This window comes from Talpa occidentalis, unplaced genomic scaffold (genome assembly GCF_014898055.3).
Source record: "Talpa occidentalis isolate TD23 unplaced genomic scaffold, MPIMG_talOcc4v2.1 talOcc4.14, whole genome shotgun sequence".
NCBI lineage: Eukaryota > Metazoa > Chordata > Mammalia > Eulipotyphla > Talpidae > Talpa > Talpa occidentalis.
In genome coordinates this window covers 48,836,781-48,859,370 of record NW_023601433.1, presented here as the reverse complement: position 1 = coordinate 48,859,370, position 22,590 = coordinate 48,836,781, and the positions used below count along the sequence as shown (strand labels likewise).

General features: G+C 38.1%; 1 protein-coding gene across 1 annotated transcript in view; it reads left to right on the top strand.

Moving 5' to 3' along the window:
- LOC119244622 (uncharacterized) overlaps positions 1 to 22,590 on the top strand; it is a 135,837-nt gene that overhangs the window by 12,208 nt on the left and 101,039 nt on the right. The window contains exons 5-10 of the mRNA XM_037510473.2: positions 1,775 to 1,858; positions 2,973 to 3,056; positions 5,165 to 6,019; positions 6,070 to 6,471; positions 16,665 to 16,748; positions 19,100 to 19,183. Of these exons, the coding sequence (XP_037366370.2) occupies positions 1,775 to 1,858; positions 2,973 to 3,056; positions 5,165 to 6,019; positions 6,070 to 6,471; positions 16,665 to 16,748; positions 19,100 to 19,183 (1,593 nt within the window). The remainder of the gene's footprint in view (positions 1 to 1,774; positions 1,859 to 2,972; positions 3,057 to 5,164; positions 6,020 to 6,069; positions 6,472 to 16,664; positions 16,749 to 19,099; positions 19,184 to 22,590) is intronic.

Here is a 22,590-nt window from a genome sequence, read left to right as displayed (position 1 = left end):
TAAGCTATCTTTCAAAAATGAAAATGAGGGCCTCCCCGGTGGTGGCGCAGCAGTTGAGCACTGGGCTGTGAAGCTGCCTGCAGCCTTTGTAGCGCTGGGACAATCCCCGGCCACTGGTGTGGGTCCCACATGGTGCGCAGACCTCTCCTGCCCCGCTACTGCTCCCCTTAGCAGTGTACTTTGTCAGTCTGCCTGTTCTGCTCCCCGCTCTGGCTCTGGTGAATTCTCTCACCCTCCCATGCTTCTGACTATACCCAGTGCTTATATAAATAAACAAATAAATCTTTTTTAAAAAAAATATGAAAATGAGATAAAAGGATCCCAGATAAATAAAAATTGAGAGAACGATCTTCTAGCAGCAAACTATACCAGAAATACAATAAAAGTTTTTCAAAAGGAAAGTGATTGACCTCTGACAGACTTTTGAATCTCTGCAAAGAGGGCATGGGTAAGGAACTGTATAAATCCAAAAAACTGTATGAAAATATACCTTGACTCCTTTCTTGTCTAAATTGATTTCAAAGGTAATTGTTTTAGACAATAACTATATTGGTACTTTGTTGGCCTTATAACATTTGGAAAATTCATATACACACCACAGTAGCACCCTGCAGATGAAGTATGGGAGCAGTCGTGTATTTGAGTGAGAAAATGAGAGTGCATTAGCTGAAAGCCACTAGAACAAACGTGAAGAACCAGAAATTATAAAACAGAAGTTTATCACAACAGGCACTGTAAATAAATACTTGCTCTTAATTCTTTCCTCAGCTTTATTAAATGATGTCAATTTATACATAAAAATAATTATAACAAATGACATCATAGATAATGTATAAGGCATAACAATAATTTCACAAAAGAAAGAGGTAGTGGAACTATATAGAAGTAACAGTTCTATATCTCACTGGAATTTAATTAGTCTAAGTAATGAATTAAGTGGCTTCTACAACTGGATGTTCATATCACACATCTTGATATAAGTTTTAAAGGAACGTTTGAATTAGATGGTTTAAATAGGCAACTTGATTGAAAATAGCTCAATGAACTACAAATAGTAAGAATCTTAGGTAGACTTAAAGCAGTGGCAGGATATTATGAAGCAGGGAAATTGTAAGATTCTCCAGAGCACTCTTTAAATTCCTATACCTTATATATCTGTTGAAAAAAAGACTAGAATGGCTAAAATATATCTGCTAGTGTGCCACAGTTTTATGTTGCTATAACTCATGTTAATATCACAAAATGTGCCTTAGTACTTCCTTTAAATCATGCCCTTGTGGGGGTGTGGTGTGGGGGGAATGTTTCTGTGACTAAGAAAACCATTGTCTGCAGAATGACCCTTGGGAAAAAAATGTTATGTACAGGTACAACCACACAGAGTGAGTGTACTTTAATGTAAACCTGGAAGTTTACATATATTTGTGTCATAATTGCCATGGGATAAATTCAAGTTGCATAAAAGTGAGCAGTGAGTAGAGAATCACGGTTGAGGAATTATGCTGCATGTGGTTATAGATAAAATTTGTCATTCTGTTATTAGGCTTTGGTTATTAGGCTTTGATTCTATAACTAAACATCCATATCTCAGTATAACATGCCTTATATAAATGCTCCACAAATTTCTGTTTGACATTTTTGTGAGTCTGCCATAGACACATTTAATTTTAATTTTTTCCATAAGGAAGATAATTAATTTTGTCTCCTCCCCCCTTCACACACATGCATTCATATGGTACCAGTTTCCACACAAAGCATTTTTGAAATCTCTTTATAGGGAGTAATGTGGAAAGTTTGACAGATGTAATACAAGGAACAGGTTCGAAAAGACAACTCAGGATAGAACCAGTGCCACTCCCAGGTAAGAACAAGGATATTACAAATGTAGTATTTCATATTTGTAATCTTCTCATGAGTATAAATAAGTGTCAATGCTTCATGTCAACATTGTCTATAGTTTACTGGTTTTGGGGTGAAATGTTTGAAAAAGTCCTTTAATTACTGGTATACTTATATTAAGTATCAATGTAACAGTAGTGAGATGTTTCAAGTTCTAGCACTAAATCATCTAAAATATCATCCATAAAATTCAATTCTGTGGTAACAGAATATGTTCAGTGCATACTAACCAATTATATTCTACTTATACTCATAGTCTAACTCAAAAGGGGGGCATTATAATAGTCCTGGACAAATGAAATTGTTTTGACATAGAGTAATATTCTATTACTAGGTTAGGTTTAGTAATATTCTATTAAATAGTTTGCAATATGGCCTGGAAAAAGAAAGTTATGTTTTTTCTTACCATGTCCATCTTTACTACATGGATTTACTTTTATTGTACACATGAAATTTTTATTATTCAAAACATTCTCCTGTATGATTGAACTTTACAAAAGCTTTCCGATTATATGGGAAAGACCCTAGTTAAGGAATTACGAGATAACAGTTTCTGTGTCAATTTTGGAAACTACCTGGATATGTCACTTTGGTCAAATAAGTAAACATCTCTAATATAATTTGCAGATTGACCTGTGGGAAAAAAATGTTATCTTCCTCTTCAATAGGTACATCCACACAAAATGAGTGTGCTTTAATGTAAACCTGGAAATTTTATATTTGTAACCTAATTTCTCAGGGATAAATTTGAATTACTAAGAGAGAGCATTGAATAGTATAGCATTAGTTAAGGAATTATGTGGTATATGGTTTATATAAAATTTGTCATTATCTGAACTGAACATAATTTAGTTCTATAACTAAACATCTCTATACCTCAGTATAACATGGCTTCTACAAATCCTGTCCAAGTTTCCATTTGAAGGTTTTGTGAGTCTGCCATATAGATATTTCATTTTAATGTTCTCTCATGTTAAAAAAGGGTTTAAGTTAATCCTATACACACACACTACACACACATTCATAGGTTAATAGTTTCCATACAAAGCATTTTTGAAATCTCTTTGTATACCTAGAGAGTGATATAGAAAACTTTACAGATGTAATGCAAGGAACAGATGCAAAGGAACAATTCAGGACACAACCAGTGATGCTCCCAGGTAAGAATAAGGATATTACAAGTGTAATATTTCACATTTTTTATCTTCTCATGAGTATAATTAAACTCTGATGTTTAATGACAACATTGTCTATAGTTTATTATTTGGGGACAAAAGCTTTCAAAGAGTTTCCCTATAATTAGTTGTTTGCATTAAGTATAATTATAAAAGTTGCTAGATATTTTAAGTTCCAGCACATACTCATCTAAAAGGTCATACATTAAAACCAATTCTAAAGTCAACTTAGAACATGATAGGTGCACAAATAGCCAGTTATTTTTACTTTCACTATTTGTAGCCTAGATAGAATTTTCAAATTTGCAAATGCAGATATGCTATCTATGGATGTGATAATGGAATATTATGGCTATTGCTTTGTCTTTCTCCAAGATGAAAATAATAAGAAATCTCGCAATATATCACCTGCAGTTAGTACAGTTCTTTAGGCATACTTGGTGTTTGGAAATTATATAACAGAACAGTATTGTGTTAAATGTTAAACACTCCTCTCTTTGAGCTTCGTATGATACTGACAGAAGAACATAGCTTAAAAGGGGTAATGGGAAGAGAGATTTAAAAAGAATAGTGTCCTGTTGTAACCAGTAATAAAAAGTGCCGCTTTGGGCATGCCCAAGGATAGACCCTCATAGGAGCAACATGAGAGACTTCCCTTATCTGGAGAAAGAGAATTTAGTAAATTGTGCCTAGAAATACACTAAAATTAACTATGTACTGTGTCACCTAGCTGACTAACTAAATAATGAATAGATGAGCAAAGAAAAAATACATAAATATTGACTGAATGTATCAACTGCTTCCTGCCTATTTTCATTTCAGTAATACTATATTTGTGCCACCAAATTTTGAGTATTCATGGGTCCGGTCTTTTTTCCAAAACAAGACTTGCTATGTACAATATCTGGCTCATACAAGGTTTCCAACTTTGCTTCATACTGTATTAGAACTAATATTTTGTACACAGATGAACTAATAGTACCAATCTAATCAATCCTTGTTGATATGCCATTCTTTTTAATGAATTTTGCCATATTTTCTCTATCATTGGACCTACAGATTAATTTCTAATATTGTCTTGTAATTGAAAATCAGGGCCTCCCTGGTGGCTCAGGGGTTAACGACAGTTCTATCACCAGCCACTGCGGCATGAGTTCAATCCCAGGCCAGGGAGTTAACCCACATGGTACAGCAGACCTCTCCTGTCTGGCCCACTGCTCCCCTCAGCAGTGTATTTCAGTCCATCTACCTGTTCTCCTCCCCATTCTGTCTCTGGTGAATCTTCTCATCCCACCTCCCCACACCTCTGGCATACATCCCAGTTCTTGTATGCATAAATAAATAATAAATCTTTTAAAAAAAAGAAAATCACATAAAGATTAAAATGTAAAGGGATTTAATTCCAATGCTTATGTTACTGCAAATGACAAATAATTACCTCTGATACAATTAGAAGGTCCATATGCTAATAGGCTCTAAGAGTACATTTTATCTCAACCTTAAAATTACTAATCATTATTTTCCACCATTAATGCCTCCTTGGTTTATAGTTACATAACATAAAGAGGATATTACAATTTTCATGGACCAATATAATTATTTCTGCCTCACAGCATTATTTTTTAACTAGCATGACCATGGCTTCCAAATTGACCTAGAAAGAAAAGTGTTCTGTTCTCACCTGGTACATTTGTACAACATGAATATGTTTTAAGTACATATGAAACTTTTAATATTCAGATCAAATCCTCAGTATGAATTACCTTGGCAAAAGCAGACTTTTGGGGAATGCTGTAGTGAAAGGTTTTGAAGAATTGGTTTTGTTGTGATTTTCGCACTACCTGAATATATCATTTTGGTCAAATTGCTAATCCTGCCTAATTCTCAACATAGTGTGTCTTTTCTGGTTGCTTATGGGCTTTCAAGTTGTTACTATGTTTCTGCAATCCATATCTTGAATTAAAATTCTTCTCTTATAATAAAACACATTCTAAAATGAGGAGTAACAATACCCCATGCACACATATATGCATAAACACAAATATGTTAATATTTACCTTACAAGAGTGTTTTGAAACTGTTTATTTTTATAGAGACTAACATAGAAAGCTTTCCAGATGCTACTGGAAGAGATTCAATAAAGGAGACTGATCTAGAGAGCTTCGCAGATGCTACTGGAAGAGGTTCAATAAAGGAGACTGATCTAGAGAGCTTCGCAGATGCTACTGGAAGAGGTTCAATAAAGGAGACTGACGTAGAGAGCTTCGCAGATGCTACTGGAAGAGGTTCAATAAAGGAGACTGACGTAGAGAGCTTCGCAGATGCTACTGGAAGAGGTTCAATAAAGGAGACTGACGTAGAGAGCTTCGCAGATGCTACTGGAAGAGGTTCAATAAAGGAGACTGACGTAGAGAGCTCCGCAGATGCTACTGGAAGAGGGTCAATAAAGGAGACTGACGTAGAGAGCTCCGCAGATGCTACTGGAAGAGGGTCAATAAAGGAGACTGATCTAGAGAGCTTCGCAGATGCTACTGGAAGAGGTTCAATAAAGGAGACTGATCTAGAGAGCTTCGCAGATGCTACTGGAAGAGGTTCAATAAAGGAGACTGATCTAGAGAGCTTCGCAGATGCTGCTGGAAGAGGTTCAATAAAGGAGACTGACGTAGAGAGCTTCGCAGATGCTGCTGGAAGAGGTTCAATAAAGGAGACTGACGTAGAGAGCTTCGCAGATGCTGCTGGAAGAGGTTCAATAAAGGAGACTGACGTAGAGAGCTTCGCAGATGCTGCTGGAAGAGGTTCAATAAAGGAGACTGACGTAGAGAGCTTCGCAGATGCTGCTGGAAGAGGTTCAATAAAGGAGACTGACGTAGAGAGCTTCGCAGATGCTGCTGGAAGAGGTTCAATAAAGGAGACTGACGTAGAGAGCTTCGCAGATGCTGCTGGAAGAGGTTCAATAAAGGAGACTGACGTAGAGAGCTTCGCAGATGCTGCTGAAGAGGTTCAATAAAGGAGACTGACGTAGAGAGCTTCGCAGATGCTGCTAGAAGAGGTTCAATAAAGGAGACTGACGTAGAGAGCTTCGCAGATGCTGCTAGAAGAGGTTCAATAAAGGAGACTGACGTAGAGAGCTTCGCAGATGCTGCTAGAAGAGGTTCAATAAAGGAGACTGACGTAGAGAGCTTCGCAGATGCTGCTAGAAGAGGTTCAATAAAGGAGACTGACGTAGAGAGCTTCGCAGATGCTGCTAGAAGAGGTTCAATAAAGGAGACTGACGTAGAGAGCTTCGCAGATGCTGCTAGAAGAGGTTCAATAAAGGAGACTGACGTAGAGAGCTTCGCAGATGCTACTAGAAGAGGTTCAATAAAAGAGGAAATCCAGGCACAATCAAAGACTCATCCTGGTAAGAAAAAGATTATTTCATATCTATTTGTGCTTTTTATCTTCTCTGGGGTTTACCCATGTTGGTTCTTTGATGACCACAGTGCCTGTAGGCCACTTGAACACTTTAAAAAATTCTTCATAAATTCCCTGCTATAATTACTTGAACTCTTACAGTTACTATCCATGGAAAAATAGACACATGCTATAACTTTCAAAACTCATCATGAAAGTAATGGTATAGAGACCTGGAGATATACTTAATGGTATAATCCAGATCCTGGTCTACTCACTTTCCTTTTCATGCTAGGAAAGATCTGGTTGTATGTTTGCAATTACAAAAATGCTAGTTTATGAATGGTAAGAAGAGGAATTAAGCAGGTAGGTTTTTCATAGGTTGTTCGTTTCCTCTACATGATTAAATAACAGGTAAATTTATGGTTTCGGATGAAGGAGAGATGGTCAGTTTTGGTGTATAGTTCATAGTTTATGCTACTGCCTTTTATCCTGGCATCAGAGTGTTGTACACATTTCCTCTTCATCTTTGGTGTGACAGCAAAGAAAGCATAGATTAATGGGGAATAATTTAAAAGAGAAAGAGTGCACTCTGTCATAAAATATGTATCATCCAATTGTGACTGAGTACATGTGCAAGTCTATGCCCTCAGAGCATAGACTTTGTCTATATTAGCTTTGTCTTGTTGAGAAGGAGGATTCATAAATAAGGGAGGAATGCAGTGTAATCACGCAATAACTAATAAGGCAAATGACAAAAACTAGCCTATGAAGGAAAGTCAGTATCCAGGTGTGCTAAAGGGCACACCTTTGAAACTACCCCCCATACCCCCTCCCCCACCAAATCAACCATGCCACATGTAAATAGACAGAAATTGGAAGCCATTCATAGGACAAAAGTACTTATTTTAGTGTTCTAGTCAGCATCTTAGATACAGGATTCTAGAAAACAGTTATAAATCACTTTAAAGAGATGAAGTAACCTCTGCTTAAACTGGAAAGGAAGATAAATGACAATTTTTCAAATAGAGAATATCAAAATAAAACATAGAGAGTTTTGCTCTCTATCCTCAGGAAATATCTACTGCTGAAGAACAAGAATTGTACAGACAACACAGAGGTGAATAATGATCAGTGTCAAGAGTATACTTAAGGGCCTCTCTGGTGGCACAAGAGGTTAAGACTCAACCTATGAGGCAGTCTGCAGCCTCTGCAGCATGAATTCGATCCCCTAGCTGGCCAGGGAGCAACCTACATGGCGCAGCAGACCTCTCCTGACTTGCCCGCTGCTCCCCTCAGCAGTGTACTTCGGTGAGTCTGCCTGTTCTGTTCCCCACTCTGTCTCTGGTGAATCCTCTCACCCCCCACTCCTCTGGCCTGTACCCCAAATCTTGTATGCATAAATAAATAAATAAATCTTTTAAAAAAGATTTATTTATTTATACAAGAACTGGGGTATGGGTCAGAGACATGGGAGGGTGAGAGTGGGGAGCAGAGAGAGTGGGGAGCAGAACAGGCAGACAGACCGAAGACAATGCTGAGGGGAGCAGCGGGTGAGGCAGGAGAGGTCTGCCACGCCATGTGGGTTTCTTCCTGGCGGGTCAGGAATCAAACCCGTGCTGCAGAGGCTGCAGCCAGCTTCACAGCGCAGCGCTCAACCTGCTGTGCCACCAGGGAGACCCAATAAATAAATTAAAAAAAAAAAAAGAGTACACTTAAAAGGTCAAAAATCATCTCCACACCTAAACTAAAGTGAGTCATTTAAGTGAACAGAGAGATAAAAGGAAATAACTGAAAAAATTAAACCATGTTTGTTGATAAATATGAAACTTCACAAACCAAACTCAATGAAATCTTAGCAAAATAAACCAAGGCATCCACACCCAGACCCTTCATTGTGACTGTGATGAGGAGAAAGACAAAGAATCTTTAATGCCTCAAAGGGAATACAACTCATACTGTAAATTGAGAGTGCTCAGTAAACCGAACACTTGACTTAGAATGGGAAGCTATGGAGGTCAGAATTCACTGAGCTCAATAGTGAAAAGCTGAAAGCTTTTCAGTAAGATTTTGTGTAAGACAAGATGTCCACTCTCACCATTGCTATTCAACATAGTATTTATTGGATGTTCTAGCTGGAACAATCACACAAGAGAAATATATAAGAGAATTTCACATTGAGAAAAAAGTAAGGCTATCATTACTTGCAGATGACATGATAACATACACAGAGATCCCTTAAGATACCATGGAAAAACTAATTGAAACAACCAGTTTAGTGAAGTAGCAGGGTTTAATATCAACACACACAAATCAGTTGCCTGCCTAATGAAATAGAAGAGGAAGAAATTAAGAAAGTGATCCCATTTACAATTACACCAAAAAAAATGAAAGAGCTAGGAGTAAACATAACAAAGGAGGTAGAAAATCTATATAAAGAAAGCTGTAAGACATTGTTGAAAGAAATAGAAGACACAAAGAATGGCCTGTGGTGGTGGAATATGGGTAACAGGTGCACTACGGTGGTAATATGATGGGCATATCTCAGTATTATCTCAGTTAAACATAAGTAGGTTTATTAAAAACATTAAAGCAAATAAACAAATATCAGTGGACTGTAGGTACTTCGGTGGTGGAAGAGCTATGGTGACCACATCTGAGGGGAAATCCTATACTGTCAATATATTAACAAGGATGTAAAACAATGGTATTTCATTAACAATTTTTTTAAAAGAAATAAATCACTGAGATGCCAGATTCATAATGCTGGTAGAAAAGAATTAGCATACCATGAATAATATACCTAGCAACACTATTTTAAGAAATGATGATATTTTTAGAACAGGGACCTTTCTTCAGTAAGACTGCTTGAAACCGACAGAAGGCTCCTGGAGGAGCCAGAGGTGAGCTGGGAAGTTCGCCCACACCAGGCCCCTTCTGGCCAGCAGTCTGAGCCCAGAGGGGAGTGGGCACCCACCGCCTGGGCAGACCAGGCACACGAGTGCATCTCTGCATCACCACTTTAGAACAGGGACCTTTCTTCAATAAAGACTGCTTGAAACTGGCAGAAGGCTCCCTGTGGAACCAGAGGGAAAAGGTTCCCTGTGCAGTCAGAGGTAAGCTGAAGACCCCCACAAGCCTGGTCCTGCCTGGCAGGAAGTTGGAAACCAGAGAGGGATCCAGTGATTTGGAACCCAGAGTGCAACCCAGCTGCCCCACCTCCAGGGAAGATTGTGGGACTTCAAGACACACCTTTGTAATTAAACACAGAAGGAGGAAATATTCTGTGATAGCGACAGTTAACATACTCAAAGTACCACTGCCTCACTAGACTTCTGGCATAACAGTATTTGACTCGTTTAGACCGCCAGTTCCCGAACCCCACAAAGAGCACACCAAAAAGATGCCGGCCAGTACCAGCAACACAATGTCCCAAGGCATACGGCAAATTAGAAAACAGGCAGTAGGGAGTAGAAAAACTACATGCAACCCAGCAACTCCTCAGGAAAAAGGCACACCACAAAAAGAAAACCACCCACCAGATTGCAATGACAGTAACTCGGAAGAACTTCTGAGCCTTCCAGAAAGAAAATTTAAATTGCCGTGATTAAAAAACTGACAGAAGTCATAAAGAAAAACAATGATAAGGGAAAAATAATCAACGATCAGAAGAATGAAATTGAGTCCCTAAAGAGGGAAGTAAAAGAAATGCAGGAGATCAAAGAATTAATGGAGGAGCTAAAGAACTCTGGGAAAAGCAATGAAAGCAGAATAGATGAAATGGAAGAACGAATAAGTACTCTTGAAGACACAGAAATAAAAAGAACCAAAACAGAAAAGGAAAGAGAAGTATGAAGGAAAAAGACCACAGAAAGACTTCGGGAAGTATCTGACTCCATGAGGAAAGGAAATATAAGAGTTATAGGAATACCAGAAGGAGAGGAGAGAGATGAAGGAACAGAGAAAATATTCAAGGAGATAATTGAAGAGAATTTCCCAAATGTAAAGAAGGAGCTGAAAATTGATATATAAGAAGCAAGAAGAACAACAAACTTCCATGACGAAAGGAAAAATATGGCAAGACACATAATAGTAAAGCCCCCAAGTATCCAGGACAAGGAAAAAATAATGAGGCTGACAAGAGGGAAGCAACAGATAACATTCAAAGGAAAACCAATCAGGCTGACACCAGACTTCTCCAAAGAAACACTACCGGCAAGGAGTGAGTGGAGGGACATAATCAACAGACTCCAAGAAAACAAGTGCCAACCAAGAATACTCTATCCCACAAAGCTCTCCTTCCTCTATGAAGAAAGAATAAGGACCTTCCCAGACACACAGAAACTCTGGAATTTCATTACGACTAAACCCCCACTCCAAAAAATACTACAAGGAGTTCTAAAGCCTGAACCTCAGAGGGACAAATAACAACAAAAGGAGGCCAAAAAAAAGTTATTAAAAGAATAAATAAATAAAATAAAAGGAAAGACAAACACAATGGCAAATACAGATGCTAACATATCAATATTAACTCTAAATGTAAATGGACTAAACTCTTCAATAAAAAGACACAGAGTTGCAGGCTGGATTAAAAACAAAACCCAACCTTGTGCTGTCTCCAGGAAACACATTTAGCTACAAAAGATAAAAATAGACTCAAAGTTAAAGGATGGAAAACAATCCTACAAGCAAATGGACCAAAAAAGAAAGCAGGAACAGCTATACTTATATCAGATAAAGCAAATTTCAAACTCAAAGAGGTAAAAAGAGACCCCAGTGGTCACTAAATTATGATCAAGGGGACAATACTTCAAGAAGAAATAACACTCATTAACATATATTCACCAAACGAAGAGGCACCAAAATATATCAGACAACTATTGTCATCACTGAAAACAGACATCAGAGAAAACACATACATAGTGGGAGACTTCAACACACCACTATCAACAATGGATAGATCAACAAGACAAAAAATAAGTAAAGACACTAAAGCTCTAAATAAGGATCTAGAGCACTTGGGCTTAACAGACATCTATAGAACACTAAACACAAAAAAATCTGAGTACACATTTTTCTCAATTGCACACGGATCATTCTCCAGGATCGATCACATACTGGGACACAAGACAAACATCAACAGATACACCAAGATTGAAATCATACCAACCATCTTTTCTGACCATGAAGGCATCAAACTAGAAATAAACCATAAAAAAGAAGGCAAGGAACTCTCTTACCTCATGGAGATTGAAAACCATACAAATGGAAGACCACTGGACTAATGAGAGATCAAAGAAGAAATTAAAAAATTCTTTGAATTGAATGACAAGGAGGACACCAATTTCCTAAATGTATGGGATGCAGCAAAAGCAGTAATAAGAGGAAAATATATAGCAATAGAGGCTCACATCAAGAAACAAGAAAGAACTCAAAGAAAAAACCTAATCTCAAAGCTCAAAGATCTAGAAAAAGAACAACAAAACACCCCAAAACCAGTAGAAGAAAAGAAATAATAAAAACCAAAGGAGAAATAAATGAAATTGAAACTAAAAAAATATCCCAAAAGATCAATGCAACCAAGAGCTGGTTCTTCGAAAAAATCAATAAAATAGACAAACCCCTAGCCAGGCTCACAAAGGAAAAAAGGGAGAAAGCACAAATAAACAGGATCATCAATGAAAGAGGAGAAATCACAACGGACACAGCAGAAATCAAAAGAATGATCAGTAACTACTATGAACAGTTATATGGAAACAAGTTCAACAATCTAGAGGAGATGGACAAATTCCTACAACTCTACAATCACCCAAGCTAGATAAAGAAGAAATAGAACACCTAAACAGACAAATTACAAGCAGCGAAATTGAAATGGTAATCAAACACCTCCCCAAAAACAAAAGCCCAGGACCTGATGGATTTACAAATGAATTCTACCAAACATTCAGAGACAAAGTAGTGCCTATCCTTCACAAACTCTTCCAAAAAATTGAGAAGGAAGGGATAATACCAAACATGTTCTATGAAGCCAACATTACACTAATACCAAAACCGAACAAGGACAACACAAAAAAAGAAAACTATAGGCCAATCTCCCTAATGAACACTGACGCAAAAATCCTCAATAAAATTTTAGCTATCAGAATCCAACAATGTATCCATAAGATAATTCACCACGTCCAAGTAGGATTCATTCCAGGCACACAAGGATGGTTCAACATCCGAAAATCAATCAACGTTATCCAACACATCAACAAAAAGAAATATAAAAACCATATGATAATATCAATAGATGCTGAGAAAGCTTTCGACAAAGTGCAACACCCATTCATGATAAAAGCCCTTGAAATTCTTGGGATACAAGGAACATACCTCAACATCATAAAGGCCATATATGACAAGCCAACAGCCAGTATCATTCTCAATGGTGAAAAGCTGAAAGCATTTCCATTAAGATCTGGAACAAGACAAGGATGTCCACTCTCACCACTGCTTTTCAATGTAATACTGGAAGTCCTAGCCAGAGCAATAAGACAAGAGAAAGACATCCAAGGAATCCAAATAGGAAAAGAAGAAGTCACTATCACTATTTGCAGATGATATGATAATATACATAGAGAACCCCAAAAACTCCACAGAAAAACTAATTCAACTCATCAATCAGTTTAGTAAAGTGGCAGGATAAAAAATCAACACACAAAAATCAGTAGCCTTCCTATACACAAACAATAAATCTGAAGAAGAAATTAAAAAAAAATCCCTTTTATTATCAAAACAAAAAAAACAAATACTTGGGAATAAATCTAACAAAAGAGGTAAAGGACGTATACAAAGAAAACTATAAAACACTGTTAAAAGAAATAGAAGAAGACACAAAGAAATGGAGAGATATCCCCTGCTCATGGATTGGAAGAATAAACATTATTAAAATGGCCATCCTACCAAAAGCAATATACAGATTCAATGCTATTCCAATCAAAATTTCAATGTCATTCTTCAAAGAAATAGAACAATTATTGATGAAATTCATATGGAATCACCAAAAACCCCGAATAGCCAAAGCTGTCCTGAAAAAAAGAGAAGGGAATGGAGGCATCACACTCCCAGACTTCAAACTATACTACAAAGCCATAATCATCAAACTGCATGGTATTGGAACAAGAACAGACACACAGACCAATGGAATAGAATATTTATGGTCAACTAATCTTTGACAAAGGAGCAAAGAATATGCATTGGAGCAAAGAAAGTCTGTTCAATAAATGGTGCTGGGAAAACTGGGTCACTATATGCAAAAGAATGAAGCTTGACTACTACCTAACACCATGCACAAAAACCAACTCAAAGTGGATTAAATAACTAGACATAAGACCTGAAACTATAAAATACATAGAAGGAAATATTGGTGAAACTCTACATGATATGCACATCAAAGACATCTTTACAGACACATCACCCAAAGCAGTGATAGTGAAGGCAAAGATAAACAGCTGGGACCACATCAAATTAAAGAGCTTCTGCACAGCAAAAGAGACAATAACAAAAACTAAGAGAAACCCCACCAACTGGGAGAACATATTTGCACACAACACTAATGATAAAGGATTGATCACAAAAATTTACAAAGAGCTGATGAGACTCAACAAAAACAAAGAAAATAATCTAGTCAAAAAATGAGCAGAAGAGCTAAAAACAAACTTCTCTGAAGAGGAAATGCAAATGGCCAACAGGCATATGAAAAAATGTTCAACATCACTTGTAATCAGGGAAATGCAAATCAAAACTACCATGAGATACCATCTTACCCCAGTGAGAATGGCACATATTAAAAAAACTAGCAACAACAAATGTTGGCGAGGTTGTGGAGAAACAGGAACTCTCCTGCACTGCTGGTGGGAGTGCAAACTGGTCCAACCACTATGGAGAGCTGTGTGGAGATTTCTTGACCTACTAAACATAGAAATTCCATAGATCCAGCAATTCCACTCGTAGGTATTTACCCACAGGGCACAGAAACATCAATTCCAAAGAGCACCTGCACCCCTATGTTTATAGCAGCACTATTTACAATAGCTAAGCTTTGGAAATAACCCAAATGCCCAAAAATAGATGACTGGATCAAGAAGATGTGGTACATATACACCATGGAATATTATTCAGCATTCAAAAAAGATAAACACATGCAATTTGCAGCAACATGGATGGAGCTGGAAGGGATCATGCTCAGCGAAATAAGCCAGAAAGAAAAAGAAAAATACCAGATGATCTCACTCATAGCAGGAATCTAGAAAACTTAAATAAGGGACCAGGAAAATGAATAACTATAAGAAAGAAAATATCAAAATCGACAATTATGAACCAGAGACACTCTATGGTGGGTGAGGGGCAGGGAAAGGAGGGCTTGGGGTCAAAATAAGGGGGTTGTAATTGTATGGGGAATATAAAAATAAAATTTAAATAAAAAAAGGGGGATACCAATTTGGTAATAAACCCTCATCCTCAAAAAGAGACCAGAAAGATACTCTCTGAAGTGCTGACTTACTCATCTTTGGATGATGGAACCATAGTTTATCTCCCCTCCTTACACCATTTTCCTAAGGGGGGAAATTAAAAAAGGGATAATGTGTGATTATATATCTCTCTCTCTAAATGTCAAGCCAAATAAAAAGTGTTTGTGCTAAAAAAAATGATGAGATAAATGGATTCCTAAATAAATAGAAATTATGAGAACTATTAGTTTTCTGTGTGTGATTGCAGATAGTTCTTTGAATCCCTCCCACAAATGAACATGGGTAAAATAATTCTATATATCCAGTCAGCAGTATGAAAGCATATCATGGCTCCTTACTTGTCTTATTTGATTTAAATAGTAATTGTTTAAAACAACACATATACCAATAATATGTCCTATAAAAATTGGAAAGTCATATTCCTCAGGGGCAACACAAAGTTGATGTGATGTGTAGTCACATATGAGTAAGAAAATGATAGGTGTTTTGCTGGAATCTAAAAAAAAACAGAAATAGAAATCTTAAGTCAAAAGGTTAATGTTACTAGCACTGCAGATAATACTTGCTCTTCTTTCTTCTCTCAGCTTCTCTAAGGGACATCAAGTTGTACAAAGAAATAATTTTAACAAATAACTTCATATTTGTAGGTTTAAAACACCAAATACAAATGCCACAGTGGTAAGAAGAAGTAGAGCTATAGAGGGTAACAATCCTGTATCTCACTGGTGTTTAAATAGTGTAGTCTGAAGTGGATTCTAAAGTTGATTATGTTGAATTCACACACCCCAATATATGTTGTAAAAAGACTCTGAATTGTTCGTTTTCAATAGCAAGTTTTATGTGCTGCTATATATTTTATGAAAATGAATAAGTGAACAAAAATTGATTCTCTGAAAGTTGTAAAGCAACAGAACAGTATTGTGAAGTAGGAAAATTATGACTTTCACACAATTGTAAGATTCTACATGCATAATTTAATTCCTAGTTCTTAACCCAAATTTATATAAAATGGCATTTGACTATCTTCCTGCTTCTTTGAGAATGCTTTGCTTTCTTGAATCAAATGACTATTTTTCTCTCCTTACTTACATCTGCTTGAAGACAGATGAAAGGGGCTAATATGCTAATGTGCACGAGTTTTGTGTTCCTGTCACTCATGTTACTATCACAAAATGTTGTTTATGAATTCCTTTACACCATGCTTTTTGGGGAAGTATATGTTTCTGTGATCAAGAAAACCATGGTTGCAAATTTACAAGTAGAAAAAAATTACATTTTATTTACCTGGTATATGCTCACAGGATAAGTGTATAATGATGAAAATTACATATTTGTATCATAATTTCTCTGACTTATCTTTGATTTGCATAAGCAATAGTATTGAATAGAAAAGTACAGGTTAAGGAATTATACAGCATACTATTATGTACGAAATTTGTTATTCCCTGCATATTAGGTTTTGGTTCCATAATTAAACAACTCCATACCTCAATATTTCTTGGCTCATATATATCCTCCATCTGTTCCCATTTTATGGGTTACTCTTCTGCTTAGAGATATTATATTATAAAAAAGCATAAAACAAATACTAATTAATTAAATCCCCAAACATACATGTACAACACACTTGCATATATACATACATATGGTAATGGTTTCCATACAAAGTGTTTTGTAAATCTCTTTATAGATAGTCATATGGAACACTTAACAGACACAATTGGAGGAACAGATGCAAAGAAAAAACTCAAGACAGAACCACTGAGTCTGACAGGTAAGAACAATGATATTACAAGTCAAATGTTTCATGTTTATTTATCTTTTAAGAAATTTAAGTGTGGATGTTTAATAACAAAAGTTGTATATTTTACTCTTTTTGGGCAAAAGAATTCATAGTGGCATGCTTTAATTAGTTGGCTTGATTGAGTATCAATGTAAATAGCTAACTAAGTATTTGAAGTTCTAGCACACACTCATCTAAAATGTGATTCATAAAAATCAATTCTATAATAAACATAGAATATGATTGGTACATAAATAACCAATTATATACTACCACTTTCTGTTCCTAGATTATATAGAAATTTTTTTTTTCAAATTTGAAAATGCAGAAATGCTAGGTAATAGATATGTTAAGGTATACAACAACTACTTTTTGTTTACCCTTTCTGTTCTTCATGATGAAAATGTCAGGCACTTTTAATAGCTCACTGTCAGTTCAGTTCTTTAGTTATGCTTTGTAGGTTAAGAGAAATAAAATAGAATAGGGATGAGGTGAAATTTAGATGTACATCTTTTTGATCTTTGTTGTAATACCAAAAGAATATTACAGCTTAACAGAGGAAAGGGGAAAGAGATATCTAAACACATCGTTGTTAGCCCTCCTGATATCAAAGGGCCACTCTGCATAGGATATGCAATCACAGGTACAACGTGGGTAGCTTCATTCATGTGGGGAAACATAATTTGAAATACTCCAGTATAGCTCAAAAACTAATTTTTACTAAGCCGACTAACTGGTAACTGAAAAATGAATGGATGAATGACTAAATAAACATGTAGGAAATTAAATAAAAATTGGACAAATTACATTAAATTTCAAAAAGAAATCAAACTTATCAACAGCCCCTAAAAAGGGGCAACAGAATCATAATATAGTGTTAATACATTATTTAGAATATCCAATTATTACCCAAAAGAAAAAAAAATGAAAGAAATAGTAAATTGTGTCCCAGCTCAATAACAAACAGGCAACAAAAATTGGTTGTGATTTCCTGATGCTGGAGGAGGAAGACTGTGTTCATAAATAATTATAAATATATTCAAGCAATTAAGGGAAACTATTCTCAAAAATAATATGACAGAATGTTTTCATAAAAAATAAAATAGACAATGTCAACAAGACGTAAAGCTAACATAAGACAAAAGGCAAATTCCACAGCTGAAATATAACTGAATGGAATGAAAAATTCAGTGAAGCAATCCAAAAAAGGGATTTATTGGTCTGAAAAAAGACTCTGTATACTAAAGGTAATGAGATTGCTAAAAGGAGAGCATGGACAAAAAGAGGGCAGTGAAATATTTAAATAAGTGAAAATTTTGAAATCATCAGTTATTCACTCAGTTATTAAAATCACCCCTAACATCAAGCAAACAGAAGTCTGAATAGAAGAAGCACAAAATAAAATATACTACCAGACACATAGTAATAGTCCTAATGTGGAGGCAACAAAGACAAAATCTTGAAAATAGCAAGAAAAAACCCTCTGTCCGTCTATTAGAGCTCCCTGCTAAGATGAACATATGACTTAACATCAGACATTGTAGAGGCCTGAAGGTATGGATCATTTATACTCAATGTTTATTCATACTCATTCATACCTAATGTTATTCACACTCAATTCTGTCATATTTAGTGTCTGGAGAGAAAGTTCTATCAACCAAGAATCTTAAATCAGGCAATCTGTCATACAAGAATGAAGGTGAAATCCAAACAAATAAAATTGATTTTTATCAATAGATATCCAAACAAATAAAAATTGAGAGAATTGTTAGCAACCCAGTTTATAATAAAACACTAATAAGAGTTCTTCTAGCTAAAAAAGTGATCTCCAGAGGAGCTTAATTCACAAAAGAATAAAAATTGAAATAAAAAGTAACAACACAAAGTAGCCAAAGATCCCGGTTAACATTAATTCTATAATTACAAAAAACCCTGCAAGTGCATATTTTCCATGTTTTTTATTCAAAAGTCAGTTGTAAAGTCAATAGTTGTGAAACTATATTGTTGGGCCTCCAAGCACAGACTGGTTATATTATAATATATTATAATATATTTCACAAGGGCTACACAAAAGAAAGCTGGTAACAAAGATGAATTGGAGAATGAAATATGGCATGAGATGGTAACTTGAATCCTCAGAAATCACTGAAAATATCCAAAAACTGTGATTAAGAAGATTAATATAAATTACGGTATTTTTTGTTTCAGCAATCCATGTCTTTCATTATACTTCTTCTATGATTAAAACACATTCTAATTAGAGTTAATATACAATACACAAATGCACGCCTACTAAAATACTTAATGTTTACCTTACAAAAGTGTTTTTAAAATATTTCTAGACTCTGATAGAGAACGTGTCATAGATGCTACTGGAAGAGGCTTAATAAAGGAGAAAATTAAGACACAATCAACGATTCATCCCGGTAAGAACAAGAAGATTTCATGCCTATTTGTTGTTTATATCTTCTCTGGGGTTATCTATGTTTGGATCTTAATGACCACAGTTTCTATAGGCTACTAGAACTCGGTTTTAAAAATTATTAATGTAGTGTGTAGGGTAAGGTAAAAAATCAGGCTTTTCTGCTCTCCCGCCATCAGGATAGATGAGGGAACCCTGTGATCCTGAATGCATGCCTGCTGGCGGGCACCTGAAGTGGGTACACCTGTGCTAAGACTGTGCTTTTAAGGGCGGTGTCACAGGGACGCCAGTAGAAGCCGAAAGAGAAGAAGCCCGAAGCAGAAGCAGAGAGCCCAGATAAAGTGAGGATTTGCTGGGGGCTGGGAGGACTGCCAGCCTCCCAGCCCCCCTGCACCCCTGCCTGCCATGTACCCGCTGAACCCCAATAAAAACCTGCAAAACCACTGAGGACTTTGACTCCTCCTTTACCCGGTCTGCATGGGATCAGAGAACCTGCACTGGTCCATTTCTGCCCTTACAATTGGCGTAAGTCAGCAAGATGATCCGTGCAGACGGGTATGGTGCCCTCCGAAGACCTGGAGGGACTAAGGAGTAAAAGACTGCCTGTGACGACGCCGGAGGCATCATGGCGACCCAGGAGATGGACAATGTCCAGGATCTACGGGAGAAGACCTTGCCGAAGGAGACGCCTAAGAGAACCAGCCAATGACACCTGAAAGGACCAGCCAACGACCCCTGAGGCAGCAGAATCACCGGCGAAGAGAGGACCACAATTCAGAACTCGCCAGTGCTGATGCAGGGAGAGGCCAACGGACTTCGACTGCTGGACATGGACTGATAAACTTGGACTGACAATCCCGCCAGAAGGTGGAGGACCTTGCAGGTTGATATGTTTTGGGACCCTGGGGGTGGAACAGTTTCGTTTGTAAACCCCAGGAGATGGGAATCTAGGGGTGGCCAGTGGGCCTAGATGGCCAAAAGCAGCCTGTGTACGCCCAGCAGCCAGGCGGAGGAGAAAAGCCAACTGAGAAGGCAAAAGCTGGTGCTGATGCTAAGTTGAGAAGCCCTGAGCGGCTGTTAAGCAGCCTGAGTATGCTGAAGCCCTCTGAGTCTCGTAAAATCACCTGTGGGTGATGCCCTGCTCATTCTTGAGTGAGGGTGAGGAGCTGAGGAACGCGTCCTTGGGGGACGGGTGGGGAACGTGGCTTGGGGTGGAGCCCAAGCCGCATGTAGAGTTTGGATCCCCGACCCATGTGCTTGTGCAGTGGGTTGGCCTGAGTGCAGGGGTCTGCGAGTCGCATTGGTGGCTATGAAGGCCGAGCGTTGCAGTGACTGGAGACAGAAACCCTGAGGGTTGGCGATTACCCCCAACAGAATAGAATCACCAATCCCAGAGCGAGTGCATCCTGGGGGTGGATGCGGTGTGTGGCTTGTAGCCGAGACTACAGCCAGAGAAGGCCAGGAAGCCCGACGGCTCCTGGTGTGTTATAGTAGATGCCGTGAATGGTTCCCCTCCCTCGTATGAGCAGTGCCTTCGGCAGCAGATGTGGTGGCTCATCTGCTGGTACCAATAATTGTCTTTTGCACTAGGTTGGGGCCCTGCCTGGACTTATTTGTGTTCTCTTGTATTTTGTTATATTGCGATGTATTTGCTTTTGTGGGCCATGGCTGCATTGTTTGTGTTTGCTAAGTAACAAAGTTGTGTATGTGTGGATTATATGGCAGAAAACCCTGAGGGAGTGGACTGTAGGGTAAGGTAAAAAATCAGGCTTTTCTGCCCTCCCGCCATCAGGATAGATGAGGGAACCCTGTGGTCCTGTATGCATGCCTGCTGGCGGGCACCTGAAGTGGGTACACCTGTGCTAAGACTGTGCTTTTAAGGGTGGTGTCACTGGGACGCCAGTAGAAGCCGAAAGAGAAGAAGCCCGAAGCAGAAGCAGAGAGCCCAGATAAAGTGAGGATTTGCTGGGGGCTGGGAGGACTGCCAGCCTCCCAGCCCCCCTGCACCCCTGCCTGCCATGTACCCGCTGAACCCCAATAAAAACCTGCAAAACCACTGAGGACTTTGACTCCTCCTTTACCCGGTCTGCATGGGATCAGAGAACCTGCACTGGTCCATTCCTGCCCCTACATAGTGGCTCCTAAAATTACTTGTACTTTCAAAGTTATTATCAATGGAAATACAAATACATATTATAAGTTTAAGAGTTTGTCCATCAAAATTATGCAGATACATCCAATGCTCTAGAGATCTGGGAATACGCTTAATGGAAGTATTCCGGTACTGATCTGCTTATTCTTTTTAAGGACTAGAAAAGTTATGGTGTATATTTGCAGAAGCAGAAATGTTAGCTTATGAATGATAAGATGATGAGTGGAGCAGGTAATTATTTCATGTTATTTCCCTTTATATGGTTAAAATATCAGGTAAAATTATATTTTGAGGGCCTCCCCTGGTAGCGCAGCAGTTGAGCGCTGGGCTGCGAAGCTGCCCGCAGCCTCTGCAGTGCCGGTTCGATCCCTGGCCATCAGCGAGGGTCCCACATGGTGCAACAGACCTCTCCTGCTGTGCCCACTGCTCCCCTCAGCAGTGTACTTCGTCCATCTGCCTGTTCTGCTCCCCGCTCTGGCTCTGGTGAATTCTCTCACCCTCTTGCTCTTCCTGCTGTACCCAGGCTTGTATAAATAAATAAATAAATCTTAAAAAAATTGTATTTTGAGATTATCACTTTTTCTTACATAGTTCATCATTTACATTACTGCCCCTGTCTAGCACAACAGGGTTTGACTTACTTTTTCTGCATCACTTTTGTGACAGTTAAGAAAGCAGAGAACATAACTGAGAAATAAGGTAAAAAGAAACAACCAGAGGCTGAGAACCCTTTCATTAAAAAAATGTTATCCAATTGTGACTAATATGTGTCAAGCCTGTGCCATCAACAAACAAAATTAAGAGCTTGGCTTTGTAGAGAAGGAGACTCAGAAAAAAAGAAATAATATAGCTGTAGGGTAAAGAAAATGTCAGGCTTTTCTGCCCTCCTGCCATCAGGATAGATGATGGATCCTTGTGGTCCTGAATGCATGCCTGATGGCGGGCACCTGGAGTAGGGTGTGGGCATAGGTAGATGGGATTCACCTGGGCTAAGACTGCTTTTAAGGGCGGCATCATGGGGACGACAGCAGAAGCCAAGAAGCCGAGAAGCAGCAGAACGAACAGAAGAGCAGAGAAGCAGAGAGAACGCCAGAGAGCCCAGATAGAGTGAGGATTTGCTGGGGGCTGGAAGGCCTGCCAGCCTCCCGGCCCCCCAGGACTCCTACCTGCCATATGCCTGGTAAACCCCAATAAAAACCTGCAAAACCACTGAGGACTCTGACTCCTCCTTTACCCAGTCTGCATGGGATCAAAGAAAA